Source organism: Schistocerca serialis, chromosome 10 (genome assembly GCF_023864345.2).
Source record: "Schistocerca serialis cubense isolate TAMUIC-IGC-003099 chromosome 10, iqSchSeri2.2, whole genome shotgun sequence".
Lineage (NCBI taxonomy): Eukaryota > Metazoa > Arthropoda > Insecta > Orthoptera > Acrididae > Schistocerca > Schistocerca serialis.
In genome coordinates this window covers 143,594,603-143,608,634 of record NC_064647.1, presented here as the reverse complement: position 1 = coordinate 143,608,634, position 14,032 = coordinate 143,594,603, and the positions used below count along the sequence as shown (strand labels likewise).

General features: G+C 43.1%; 1 protein-coding gene across 4 annotated transcripts in view; it reads left to right on the top strand.

The window, feature by feature from the left end:
- LOC126424745 (protein sprint) overlaps positions 1-14,032 on the top strand; it is a 551,880-nt gene that overhangs the window by 243,278 nt on the left and 294,570 nt on the right. For 2 of the 4 annotated variants that reach the window (XM_050087465.1, XM_050087462.1), the window contains exon 1: positions 9,534-10,036. The exons of the other annotated variants lie outside the window; for them this stretch is intronic. In XM_050087465.1, coding sequence (XP_049943422.1) covers positions 10,017-10,036 — 20 coding nt within the window. In that variant the 5' untranslated portion in view covers positions 9,534-10,016. Of the gene's footprint in view, positions 1-9,533; positions 10,037-14,032 lie in introns of those variants that run through there. 4 annotated transcript variants of the gene reach the window in all.

Sequence of the window (14,032 nt, the reverse complement as noted above, 5' to 3'; positions counted from 1 at the left end):
TGGCATGCTCTCGACTAATGTTGTTCTGTTGGCAGAAGAGCCAACACCGTGTTACTAGAGGAGGCCAAAATGCACGCGTTTTAGCTCACGCAGGATGGCGTGAGGAGGGAAGGACTATACTGACGTGAGGTCTGGAACATGACAAGGAATTAGAATTCAGAAAGCGGACGTAATTAGTTTGATACTTAACTTTAATCCATTAATGATGAACGTCGCCCTTGAGGTACATGAGTCACAATATTATCTGTTCAGAAGACATTGTAACTGAATATGGCGCCTTACTAGGTCGTAGGAAATGACGTAGCTGAAGGCTATGCTAAACTGTCGTCTCGGCAAATAAGAGCGTATGTAGACAGTGCACTATCGCTAGCAAAGTCGGCTGTACAACTGGGACGAGTGCTAGGGAGTCTCTCTAGACCTGCCGTGTGGCGGCGCTCGGTCGACAATCACTGATAGTGGCGACACGCGGGTCTGACGTATGCTAACGGATCGCGGCCGATTTAAAGGCTACCACCTAGCAAGTGTGGTGTCTGGCGGTAACACCACAAATGTCTCAAGTAGTGCTGGAGAAAACTGACACAATGAATGCTTCAGGGCTGTCCATAAATGCGTAAGGGTACGAGGGGTGGAGATCTCTGCTGAACAGCACGTTGCAAGGCATCCCAGATATGGTCAATAATGTTCAGGTCTGGGAAGTTTTGGTGGCCAGTAGAAGTGTTCAAACTCAGAAGAGTGTTCCAGGAGCCAATCTTTAGCGATACTGGAAGTGTGGGGTGTCGCATTGTCCTGCTGGAATAGATCAAGTCCGTCGGAATGCACAGTGGACATGAATGGATGCAGATGATCATACAGGATACGTACGTGTCACCTGTCAAAGAGTTTTATCTAGACTTATCAGCAGTTCCAAATCGCTCCAACTACACACGCCCCACACCATTACAGAGCCTACACCAGATTGAACAGTTCCTTGTTGACATGCAGGGTCCACGGATTCATGAGATTGTCTCTATACCCGTACACGTCCATCCGCTCGATACGATTTGAATCGAGACTTGTCCGATCAGGCGATGTGTTTCCAGTCATCAACAATCCGGTGTCGGTGATGACGGACCCAGGCGAGGCGTTCTTCTCCGAAGGCCCATATCGATGTTTCGTTCAATGGTTCGCACGCTGACACTTGTTGATGGCCGAGTACTGAAATCTGCAGCAGTTTGCGGAAGAGTTGCACTTCTGTCACGTTGAACGATTTTATTCAGCCGTCGTTGGTCCCGTTCTTGCAGGATCTTTACCGGCCGCAGCGATGTCGGAAATTTGATGTTTTATAGGATTTGTGATATTCACGGTACACTCGTTAAATAGTCGTATGGGAAAATTCTCACTTCATCGCGACCTCGGAGATGCTGTGACCCATCGCTCTCGTGAGCCGACTATAGCATCACGTTCAAACTCACTTAAATATTGATAACCTGCCACTGTAACAGCAGAAACCGATCCATCAAATTCGCCAGACACTTGTCGTCTTATATAGGCGTTGCCGACCGCAGCGCCATAGTCAGCCTGTTTACATATCTCTGTATTTGGCGCTTCAGTATATATAAACATTACTACCTTCTCCGGTTTCGGCTCTTGAGGAAGAATGGGGTACCATTCCTCCACAAACTTTCAGACATCCCACCGGAACTAAAGTGTCTGCAGCAGAGTTGAAGCCGCCATAAAGGCAAAGGATGGACACACGCTATATAGAATAGATGTCAGTGTAGTTTTGGTCAAATAGTGTAAATTGTGTATGGCCCATGTAAACGCCCGTTACGGACCACTTACAACATTAACCGTGGGGACATCTCCATCCATGCCTGCTCCCGTGTTTTGCTTCATCTGTGATGTGCTCCACATGGACGGCACGTTGATCGCTAACGAAGAGCAAAAGTAGCTGAACTTAATCGTTTTGAGAAGCTCACTAATATGCATCTTCAAGTTTTCATCAATATGTACACCCAAAAATTTAGAGCATTCTACCCTATTGCTGACTGCTGCTCATGTGCTACATCAGTTGTTGACTTTATTTATTGTACAGAAATGAACATAAGTGTGATTTCAGAATGAGATTTTCACTCTGCAGCGGAGTGTGCGCTGATATGAAACTTCCTGGCAGATTAAAACTGTGAGCCGGGCCGAGACTCGAACCCCGCTGCAGAGTGAAAATCTCATTCTGGAAACATCCCCTAGGCTGTGGCTAAGCCATATCTCCGCAATATCCTTTCTTTCAGGAGTGCTAGTTCTGCAAGGTTCGCAGGAGAGCATCTGTAAGGTTTGGAAGGTAGGAGACGAGGTACTGGCAGAAGTAAAGCTGTGAGGACAGGGCGTGAGTCGTGCTTGGCAATCTCAGTTGGTAGAGCACTTGCCCGCGAAAGGCAAAGGTCTCGAGTTCGAGTCTCGGCCCGGCGCACAGTTTTAATCTGCCAGGAAGTTTCATTGTGTGTTTTGTCAAAATTTAGCCAGAGTCCATTTTCTGAGAACCACTTTATAATCCTTTGTAAAAAAAAATGGTTCAAATGGCTCCGAGCACTATGGGACTTAACATCTTAGGTCATGTCCCCTAGAACTTAGAACTACTTAAACCTAAGTAACCTAAGGACATCACACACATCCATGCCTGAGGCAGGATTCGAACCTGCGACCGTAGCAGTCCCGCGGGTCCGGACTGTAGCGCCCAGAACCGCGCGGACACCGCGGCCGGCCCTTTGTAAAAACATCATTCACAATTTCTTCTGCTGCTTTTCTCTAAGGGAGTTTATTATAACCTTAATATAGTCTGAAAGAACGACCAATTCTGCTCGTTAAATGTTAAGCGGAAGGTCATTCACCTATTTTGTTTGAATTACTCAGCGCAACCTTTTGCAATCTACTTGTTAAGTATGATTCAGACCAGCTGTGCGTAAAGCCATCAGCTCCGTAAAATTCGAGTTTTTTTTAAGAGAGTAACACGATCTACACAGTGGGACGCCTTGGAAAGATCACAAAAAAGTACCATTTGCCGATATATATTTTTTAAGGCTTGTACTATTTGATGAGTGAATGTATAAATAGCATTCTGAGTCGAGCAACCCGTCTGGAATACGAATTGTGATATGCCAAGTAAACTGTTTCGATGTGTGTGTGTGTGTGTGTGTGTGTGTGTGTGTGTGTGTGTGTGTGTGTGTGAGGCTACCCTGGAATGTATTACATTTTCGAATATTCTGGAAAAAGATGTCATTAAGGAAATTTGACGAAAATTATTTATGTCTGTTTTGTCACCTTTCTGATGATGAGGTTTAAGAATTGCATATTTTAACTTGTGTAAAAAAAAAAATTCCGTGCCAGTGATGCATTGCATATATCACTAAGGACACTTGCTTATGAAGTCGGAACAACTTTTCAGAACTCTTACATTTCATTAACGCCAAATGGAGAAGATTTCTCCAGACAACCAACGACGTGCGCCCGGAAGTGTGCGCGTTTAAACTAATGTGGCACACTTATCCCTGAAGATGATATGCACCAGTCTTTCACCGTGTAGTGTTGACAACAGCGGATTGCGCCCGCGTTTTCAAAACGTGCACTAACTTCTCTTTCTTTTTGAGTCATCAGTCCCCCGACTGGTTTGACGATGCCCACTGCAAATTTCTCTCCTGTCGCCAGCGCATTCGTCTGATAGTAGCACTTCACACTACGACCTCGATTATTTGTTGAATGTATTCCCATCTCTGTCCTCCCCCTACAGTTTTTATCCTCTGTGTCTCTATCGTACAGGTGTTGTCGTAACACACATTTGCTTTTCCTTACCGCTTCTGCGGAGAACCTCTTCACTCCTTATCAGTCCACATAATTTTCAACATTTTTCTGTAGCACATCCCAAATCCTTCGATTCTCCCGGTTTTCCCACTGTTCACGATTCACAATGTTGTATTCCAAACGAACGTTCCCGCAAATTCCTTCCTAAAATTAAGGCCTATGTTCGGTACTATAAAGCGTTCATCATAAGAATAAACCTGATGTAAACAAACATAAACGCGATGATTTGTCAGTAGTCGTAGCACACATACACTGGTGTTGTTACGCTCTTGGAAGTAGGTCCAACTTATGTATTAGATATCTTATTACTAAGTTAAGAAACTTTAAGATAGTGAAATGTATTAACAGCCATCAACGATTTTGTTAATCACGCTTTAGCTACGTAGTTTTTATTTCAAATATCGTGAACAGTCACAGCCTCTGCAGTGTTGTGCTCTGATTGTCGCGCTGTTAATGCGCAGTATGGAAGTGACTGAGGCTGCTTTCTGTTCTGTAGTGAAACATCCGCGTGTGGAACACGTTTAAAAAGTGCCGAGAAGTAGGCTGTTCTTAATGTTTTTCATAAATCTACGGAGAAAATTGGCTCTGAAGTTTCCCCAGAGTTATATACAATGCAGTTGGTAGGTCGTTGTCATTGATTCCGTAGCGCTGTCGGTAGCGTATTGGCACATTCACTGACTGAGGATGTTTGTGCGAACGTTCAACTCTCACCGCTGTTATTTTTTTTTTCTTGTTCAACTTGAGATAACTACATCTCTTAATTATAAAACTCATCATTTTTTTGTGAATAATGCACGTCTTCTTGTTTCTAATCACATATTGGACGCGAAATTCCTGTTTCCATTTCAAATACAAATTCTTAAGTATCGAAGTTTTATAAAATACTGTTAATAAAAGTTGCTTAAATTAAGAAAACATAACATTTTAATTTTTAAGGCGAAAATGAAAAACTAAATCCTCTTTATTTGGGCTATGTACATCGTTTTGTACTACAGATGTAAATAAGTATCATAGAAACATGAAAAACAATCATTTTCACAGCATCGAGCACATCATACAAATGCTGCATTTTTACATTTGCTACTGTACCATTACAATATGAACCCAACAGAACTGATCTGGAGCCAAGCTGAGGGATTTGGCCCCAGAAGTAACAAGACCGTTAAGCTGTCAGATGTACTGGAACTAACGCACGCAGCTTTTTCACACGTCACTGTCGAACGCTGGCGGGATATATAACGGCTCGTCATAAAAGAAGAGAAAATGCTGCGCCTGGTTGGCTTCGTGGGTTCTGTTGTTGATAGGCTGGTTATCAACGTAGCAGGTGACGCTTCCAGAACTGAAATGTATTTCTCGGATTCGGATAAGGTTCAAATGGCTCTGAGCGCTATGGGACTCAACATCTTAGGTCGTAAGTCCCCTAGAACTTAGAGCTACTTAAACCTAACTAACCTAAGGACATCACACACACCCATGCCCGAGGCAGGATTCGAACCTGCGACCGTAGCAGTCCCGCGGTTCCGGACTGTAGCGCCAGAACCGCACGGTCACCGCGGCCGGCTTCGGATAAGGAAGCAGCTAAGAGATCACCAGCCTTCAGTGGCGTCAATATTTTACTGTGAAATCCTTCAATACTATCTTACGTTACATAAAGCTTATGCAGGAAAATTACCCCGTGGTTGAGTCAGGAATTTTCATCATTCTTGTTTTTAATCACAATAGTACGTTAGCTAAAAACTATAACGTGTTGAGGTTTTCGTCTAGTCGTCTAAGGAGCGTATTGTGGATGATTGGCAGTGTATTATTTCATTCTGCTTAGAAATTAAATGACATTCGAAGCTGTATTTTTCCTCTGGTCGCCTCTTTTTACATGTGAGCTACAGCTGGCCACGTCACTGCAGACTAGCTGTGCCAGCTGACCGGCCACTGCTGTCCAAGTTCAATGCGCCGGTAAAGCTGTTGTCCCGTATTATCGCTAACTCGATGTGCTCGTAAGGCACAGCGCGACACGTACACCTATTATCGTACTCGACAGCACTCGAGACAGCTTGGCTGCAGTCCCACGTGAAACGGAAATCCAATGAGGTTCCAGCAAACGCGGAAGAATACACAGTGCAATGTTTACATCCGGTTTATTCATATGATGAACGGATTATAGCAGAATTCTCTTGGCCAAGGATGCCCTCTTTGCCTCTGCTAATCTGGCTTGCTTCGTCCGTCATGGGTTATTTTACTACCTACGCAACAGAACTGATTAACTTCGCCTACTTGGTGGTCCCCAATGCCACTTAGATTTATAGCTAATGTCACTTCTCATATTTCTCATTACTTTCATCTTTCTGCCGTCCACTCTTAATCCGTAGCGTGCGCACATCTAGATGGCTCTGTTCCATTCAGCATATCTTGCTTCCGTTATCAAGCGCAACTTCAGAACCGCGTCTCTGATGGGTTTACTTTTCCTGAACCCAAATTAAGTTAATTGAATACAATTGTTTCCGTTCAACATTGAAAGCTAGGCAAACTTGTTCTATGAGGTCTCTGATGGGTTTACCCTTCCTAAACCCAAATTAAGTTAATCGCATATAATTGTCTACGTTGAACATTCAAAGCTAGGCAAACTTCTTCTGTGAGGTTTACGGGGTAAAGACTATTAAATCAACCACATTAAAAGTACCGTAACGCCATTACTTCAAGATAACACGCTGTAATGCAGAAACGGCAGTGCAGCAAGGTAGTTGACAAGTGCCATGCTAAGATGCAGACTGTTGACGGAGGTCCGAGCATATGGAACAGGTTAGAAAATTTCTGAGTGGCTCGAAGACTTTTCAAGTAATACAGGTAGAACTCCGTATGCTGTCCTCAACGGCGAGTGTTGATCAGAGACAAGGATATCATCGACGCCCTAGGGGGGTGTAATAGGACCGCCGCTATTTTGTATATAGATAGAAGACATGGCGGACAGCTTGAGCAGCAATCTGGGGCTGTTTTCCTAATGACGCTGTGGTGTGTGATCAGGTGCCAAAGTTGAGTGACTGTAAGAAGATACGACTTAGACAAAATTTCTAGTTAGCAGTACCTCCAAATGAGGAAAAATGTAAGTTAAAGCGGAGACTAGGAAAAAGAATCCTGTAATGAATACAGCATTGGTATGGTGCTGCTTTGACTCATTAATATCGACTAAATATGTAGGCATAATGTTGCAAAGCGATATGAAATAGAACGAGCTCCTCGCGTTCAAATGGCTCTGAGCACTATGGGACTTAACATCTGAGGTCATCAGTCCCCTAGAACTTAGAGCTACTTAAACCAACATAAGGACACCTCGCACATCCATGCCCGAGGCGGGATTTGAAACTGCGACCGTAGCGGCCGTGCGGTTCCAGACTGTAGCGCCTAGAACCGCTCGGCCGGCCATGCATCGTACCGTGGCTTGCAGTGTGTGTGTGTGTGTGTGTGTGTGTGTGTGTGTGTGTGTGTGTGTGTGTGTGTGTAGACATAGATTAATAATGAAATCTAAAGACCACACGTTTCTAATATTTAGTATCTGATCAAAAGGATCCGAATATCCGTACAGAATACGGAATTTACCAATAGATGTCACGAGAGGTCTACCGTCTAGAAATGATGATGATGATGATGATGATGATTGTGGGGCGCTCAACTGCGTGGTCATCAGCGCCCGTACAAAGTTCCAGTTTTTACACTGTCCAATTTTTTTACACATTCCAATGTAGCCACTGTCACGAATGATGATGATGATGAAATTATGAGGACGATACAAACATGTAGTCCCCGGTAGAAATTCCCCCACCCGCTAGAGAGACGCAGTAAGAGCAAAATGGATCGGTCAAGAGACTTCTCATTGGATGTCGCCTGAGTAAGAAATGTCCACCACGGGCATTCCAATACTTCTAAAGCTGCCCATGTCGACTGTGAAGTGATGTGACTGTGAAGTGGAAACGCGAAGAAACAACCATAGCTGAACCGAGACCAGGCGGACGAAGGTAAATCGAGCATTGTGGAGGGTAGTTGTAAAAAAAAAAATCGCACGAAATCAGTGGAAGGAATAACTCTTGAGTCCCAAAGTGCTGCCAGCAGCCCACCTACTACGGCAAGAATTGGAAACAGTGGGGTACAGATGGTCGAGTTCTTCCTCATAAGCCAAATATTACAGTCAGTGCTAAACGACGCTCGAGGTGTGTGAAGAGATAATTTGGAGAAATGGTGCACGCTATGGAAATGGGTGATCTGAAGTGCACGCAGTACCCTGTGGCAATGCGATGGAAGGGTTTTGATTTGGGGAGTGCCGGCAGAACGTTACCTGCCGTCATGGGTGATGTCAGCATTGGTATACGGAAGAGATTGTGTTACGGTATGGGATTGTTTTTCCTGGTTAGGGACGACTTAGGATGTGATCCCCTTTTTGTTAGGAAGAGGAAAATTTCACGAAAACAAAACAGCTAAAAATAACGCTGTACTGGCGGTTTTTTGCGAGCTAACGCGAAGTCGTCAATTTTAACGAAATATCTCGAAATTTGCCTTTTTCTTGTACAAAAAAATTTATAAATCTGAAGACAACAGTTTACCAGTATCCGTAACTGAGTGTTATTGAATGCTGAAATTGCGCTCTTCTTTCTTTTTCCCCCTATGGTGAATAATCTAAAAATGACATTTTATGTCCCGTGATGCCATATGGCGTCAAAAATACCACCTAAATTGGCGAAAGAATAAAAGCGAATCTGGAAAAAAAAGTGCCACTGAATCTAGCAAAAATTGGCACCGAAACTGGCAAAAAATGAGGAATTTGGCAAAAAATGATACCGAATGTGGCAAAAAATGATACCGAATGTGGCAAAAAAAACATCTGAATACGGTAGGAAATAACACGTGAATGCGTCAAAAAATAACACCGGAATATGGCAAAAAATAGCAATGAAACAGGAATAATAACAGGGAAAGGCAAAAATTAGCAAAGAAATTGGTAAAAAATATTTTCGAATTTGGCAAAGAAATACCGAACATGGCAAAAATAGCTGCGAAATTGCTAAAAAAAATAACACCAGAAATTACAAAAAAAGAGAAATTAGGCAAAAATACGAAATTAGCAACGCAATTGCACTAAATTTGGCAAAAAGTATCACCGAATGCCTTCATTAAAAAATAACAGATTTTACCCATAAAATAAAAAGATTTTTTCCTGTCTCTAGTTATTGCGCTTAAAGAAACGCAAAATCCAGAAGGTTATGAACACAATGTGCAGCATTGTTTATTTCGTACACAAAGTTTCAAGAACCAACTTTAAGCAAGAAACTTGGAGATTTTCTTCAGCCCCAACGTAGAGCTCCCGTAGCGGTTACGAAGACAAGGATGACCGTACCGGTAATTACACCGCACGTATGGGTGTTTGAGCAGTCATTCTTCCCAGGCTGCTAATAGCTGCAGCAATGAGAAGTAACCTCCGCTATGCACTTCACAGTGGTTTACAGATTATAGAATGATGTAGTTTTAGATGTCCACGTACATCAGTAAGAAGTTGCGGAATGTTTGTTTTCTCTTGTTTGTATCGTCTCGGGACGAGTTTTCTTTCACAAGTGTCCAGCAGGTAGCAGGAGTGAGCTGCGGTGGCAGCGCCGCAGTCGGCAAGCGCGGAAACTACTTGCTCCCGAACGTCGTTTTGAGGTTATTGTCGCGTGGATCGCCGAGTGGTGAAGATGTGCTCGCGCGTGTTTAGTGTCGAGTGTTCGGTGCCACTGCTTGCCCATGTTCACAGCTGGGCCACCGCCCGTCAGGCGACGCTGCCGCGTTGAGGCAGTCTGCATCAGTGTTACTCGTGTGCTGCACCTACATAGTTACTTTTCCGGACGCCTGTGAACAGCAGTGTGTGCTAGTGCCAACGGAACCGCCTCGCGCTTGACACGTTTACAAATACGGTCGCACGGGAATACGAGTCGGTTGTGCAAGTTTCCAGTTGTTATGTTCGGTCTCTGTACAGGAACTACGTGTCCTCTCAACGAATCCGCGTAGTGAAGTGTGTTAGGACTGTGTGATTGGCTCACTGCGTGGGATCTGCCATTTTTTTTTTGTTTGTAAGCCCCCCGCACATACCTGTTGTTGACTTTGCGCCTGACAACAAACCGTCTTGGCGCTGCTGCTATTTGGGAAAGCTCGCAGTATTCAAATGCCTCATGAAAAATAAGCTGCTTTGGTATGTTGTTTTTTATGTTTATTACGTACAATGGTAATGTTATTAATTTGACTAATGACCACCCATAGGGAACTAGACGGCGCATAATTGATATCACAGTTCTGTGAGAGTTTAAAGACACAATTATGCTCTATCCAGTTTGAAAGAGAATTTTGTCGAATTATCTCGTGGCTATTTTCATCCACGGGTGTTAGCTAAGAAATGTCAAGAACTTTCATAAAGACGCTGTCCTATGATTTAGTTACGTAACACTTGCTCACAGAAATTTACTTCACATTGAAAAAAATGAAAAAAAATTTTCTGTTTATCGAGAAGTGGAATATTTTTATTAATATATGTATTTTTAAGCCTGCAGTAAGAATACTGATAAATCCATATTTCTTTCGTTTAATCTCACAAACTCAAATTTCGAGAGCCAACAATGGGCGCAAGTTCCTAGTTTGTCTGCGTACTGAACGAAGGCATTCATATACTGGTAGCTGACTATCATTTATCAATCGTTTGAGGCAGAGTTTGAAACATTTGTCCTATATTTTCACAGTTAAATTGATCAAACCTAATGTATTACACGTGATTGCAATACATACGACTCTTATTACTTGCAGCACCAATTAATGTTTGGCTTTGTTTTAACTGCTTACTGGTTAGGAGTGAATACTTGTCTCTGATATTGTGGAGTGTTATGATCATTCTGCCATAATACGTTATAGAAACTACTTTGGAAGGGGCATATCCGGGAGGGAGTGGTTGTGGTTAGGACACTGGACCTGTATCCGGGTGGGACAGGATTCGAATCTTGGTCTGTCTTCTTCAATTTTCTAGTGGTTTTCTTATGTCACTGCAGGTGAATGCTGGGATTTTTCCTTTCCAGTCACTGTTAATTCGTGTCCTGTCGTCTTCCTGTGTAGGCTTACGCACGATATCGACGGAACTTTATTTAAATTTGACTTCCCATACTGTTTTCACTCATCCGCGTGAACCCTGCTCCTCCGCCTTTCCGTCGACTTAAACTGTGTGGCCTTCTTTAGTGTTTTCATATTCGCGTTCGTTAACGGTATTCATCTTTCGCGATCTACACATTAACTCATACGCCTTGTCCGGGGTTACCTTGAACTCCTTTGTCCACATTATTTGCGTCTGCCTGAATGGAAGAGTTCGAGAATTTTTGTTGTAGTTTTATTTTCATTCAGTCTGTGAATGTGTGTGTGTGTAAAATTATGTTCTTCTTTTCCTGCGTGTCATTTAGTGTGTGTGTGTGTGTGTGTGTGTGTGTGTGTGTGTGTGTGTGTGTCTTTGATGGCTGCTTGGCGCAAATTTCTTCTATTTATTGTTCCAAAACTTTCCTAACGATTTTTGTTTTTAGTATGTGTACTGTTTCTGAAAATAGTGCCATAGTTTTGCGTTGATGGATAGGGATCTTTTGTTCCAGTGATTCCTCGTGAGCATATAATTGTCTCCTGCAGTTTTCTGATTCTTTCTGGCTTGGAATTTAAGTGAAACCATGATGATTGAATAGTCAATATTATCAATTGCAGTGATCGAAGAGAGAGAGAGAGAGAGAGAGAAGGGGGCGTTTTGGATAGTTGGAGAAATGTACCAGCTAAGTGAAAACAATGTATTAGGTTGGTGCATACGACATTCATTGCGTGCAATTTACAAGTCTGCCAACGCCGGGATAAGGTCGATTCCGCGACTGTAGAAATCGCGTGGTTTTTGAGGCGAAGAATTCGTCGTGCCATGTTCGGAGCACATTTTCATCCAGAAAGGAAGTTACGTGAAGACTGTTCGTTGTAGTTGTCTTTGTCGTCTTCAGTCCAAAGACTGGTTTGACGCAACTCTCCATGCTACTCTATCCGTACAAGCCTCTTCATCTCAAGAGTAACTACTGGAACTCAGATCCTTCTAAATCTGTCACAGCGGCAGAGGTGAAACTCTGACGGTTGAAGACCGTGTGAGATGGGGTGGGTGCGGAATGACTTCCCAACCCAACTTCTGTGTGGTGGTTTTTGTCATTCAGCAGTGATTGTTAACCTCGGGAAAGCAGTTCGTAGTACACCGCTATTCCGCTAGATGCTCAACATTATCTGTTATGGATTCGTGCACGTCTTTGTGCTTTGCTGCTGTGTTTGGGCTCAACCATTACTTTCTCTCCCCTATGTTAGCATAAAGACACCATTTCTCGTCACCAGTAATTATACAGGATAGCAATGGTCGGTGCTGCTCACGAGCCAATTGATGACGAGAAAGCAGAGACGCACATATTGCCTTCTCCCCCGCCCCCTATTTTCGTTATTTTGGCTGTGGTATCCATACACCCGATTTTTTTAACCTTCTCCATTGCATGAAAATGTCGCACGATGGTTGAATGATCAGTTCCTCAAAAATGGTTCAAATGGCTCTGAGCACTATCCGACTTAACTTCTGAAGTCATCAGTCACTTAGAACTAATTAAACCTAACTAACCTAAGGACATCACACATATTCATGCCCGATGCAGGATTCGAACCTGCGACCGTAGCGGTCGCTCGGCTCCAGACTGTAGCGCCTAGAACAGCACGGCCACTCCGGCCGGCGATCAGTTTCTCACATTTGCAATTTCTCGAGTACAGTGACGTGGATTAATGCGTTTAAACCATATTCATCAAACCCCCGAAGGTCATCCTCAATTTGGAGAGTCACTAATGGCAAAACGATTCTCCTTAAGAGAGAAATCCATTTTATCGCCGCGCCCTGTCCAATGGCATTATCCCGAACACAGCACAAATGTTCCTGGCTGCCTCTGCGGGTGTCACCCCTCTGTTGAACTTGGACAGAAGAATATGTCGATAATGTTCCAATTTCTCCACTTGGCACTCCATTTTCCAGCGTCCATTCACTATCTTCAAATGACAGTATGTAAACTCAAATAGGAACTGGACTACGAATAAGAAATAGCAATCGATAAATAAACCTATGGCAACTGGAATACTAACATGCAATGCAAATATGCTACGAACTTGTGCACCAAACTACATCCAGGGCGGGTGTAGCGTGCCTGTCTGAACTGCCATCCTAGTCAGCAGTAGCATCACTGACTTTTTAGCAACATTCGGATCAGTAAATCTTCAGGAATGTATTGAACATTACGATACTGCCGTTTTTCTTTGACCAGTGACATCACTTTACTATTGAAATTATGGTGCCAGACTGATATGTGGCGTAGTCAGAGGACTAGATACTAGTTTGTTCGCGGTTTGTTAAAGCCGTCGGATGATTCAAAAAATATCAAAAAATAAATTATTTAAGTGAAGACTGTGACAAAAAGCTGATCTGTAGCGCAACCCGAGGACAAGGCAAGATTAGAAGCTCATAGCTTGGTTGTGAGTTGGCGAAGCCAACGAAGATGTCCTGGCATCGCACGCTTCGCATTCCGTCGCTATATTTACGACAACGCTGAAAACCCGTATTTTTGAATTGTGGTAAAATTATTTTTCAGATTATTACTGTTTTTGAACCAGCTAATAACACCCCAGCTCAAAAATTCCATATTCCATCAGGAATCACGATGCTTTATCAATTAAATTAAGCGTGCTTGTATGATGTCACTCGCCATACTAGTTGCTAGCGTCAGTGTCAAAGCAGGCGGCTTGTATTGTAATCTTCAATACTTTTCAGTTATAGGTATTTCTCTTTTGAAGTATATGGGAAATATTGTGAGTTTGGAAGAAGCTTGTTGTTATTTGAGTGGTCACTGTAAGTAGTGTTCTGTTAGTATGAGAATAGGGCGTAAGATCTTAGGGATATCTCTCTTTCTCTCTCTCTCTCTCTCTCTCTCTCTCTCTCTCTCTCTCTCTCTCTCTCTCTCGCTCGCTCTCCTTGTTTTCAATATTATGCTCGTAAATTCAAATTTTTTTTTTTTTTTTTTTTTGCAATTTTTGTTTTGTGTCTCCTTGACGACTCTGCAATTCACAATTAATTAATTGCTTGGCTGAGGGTTCAGACTACTCTACCGGTCCA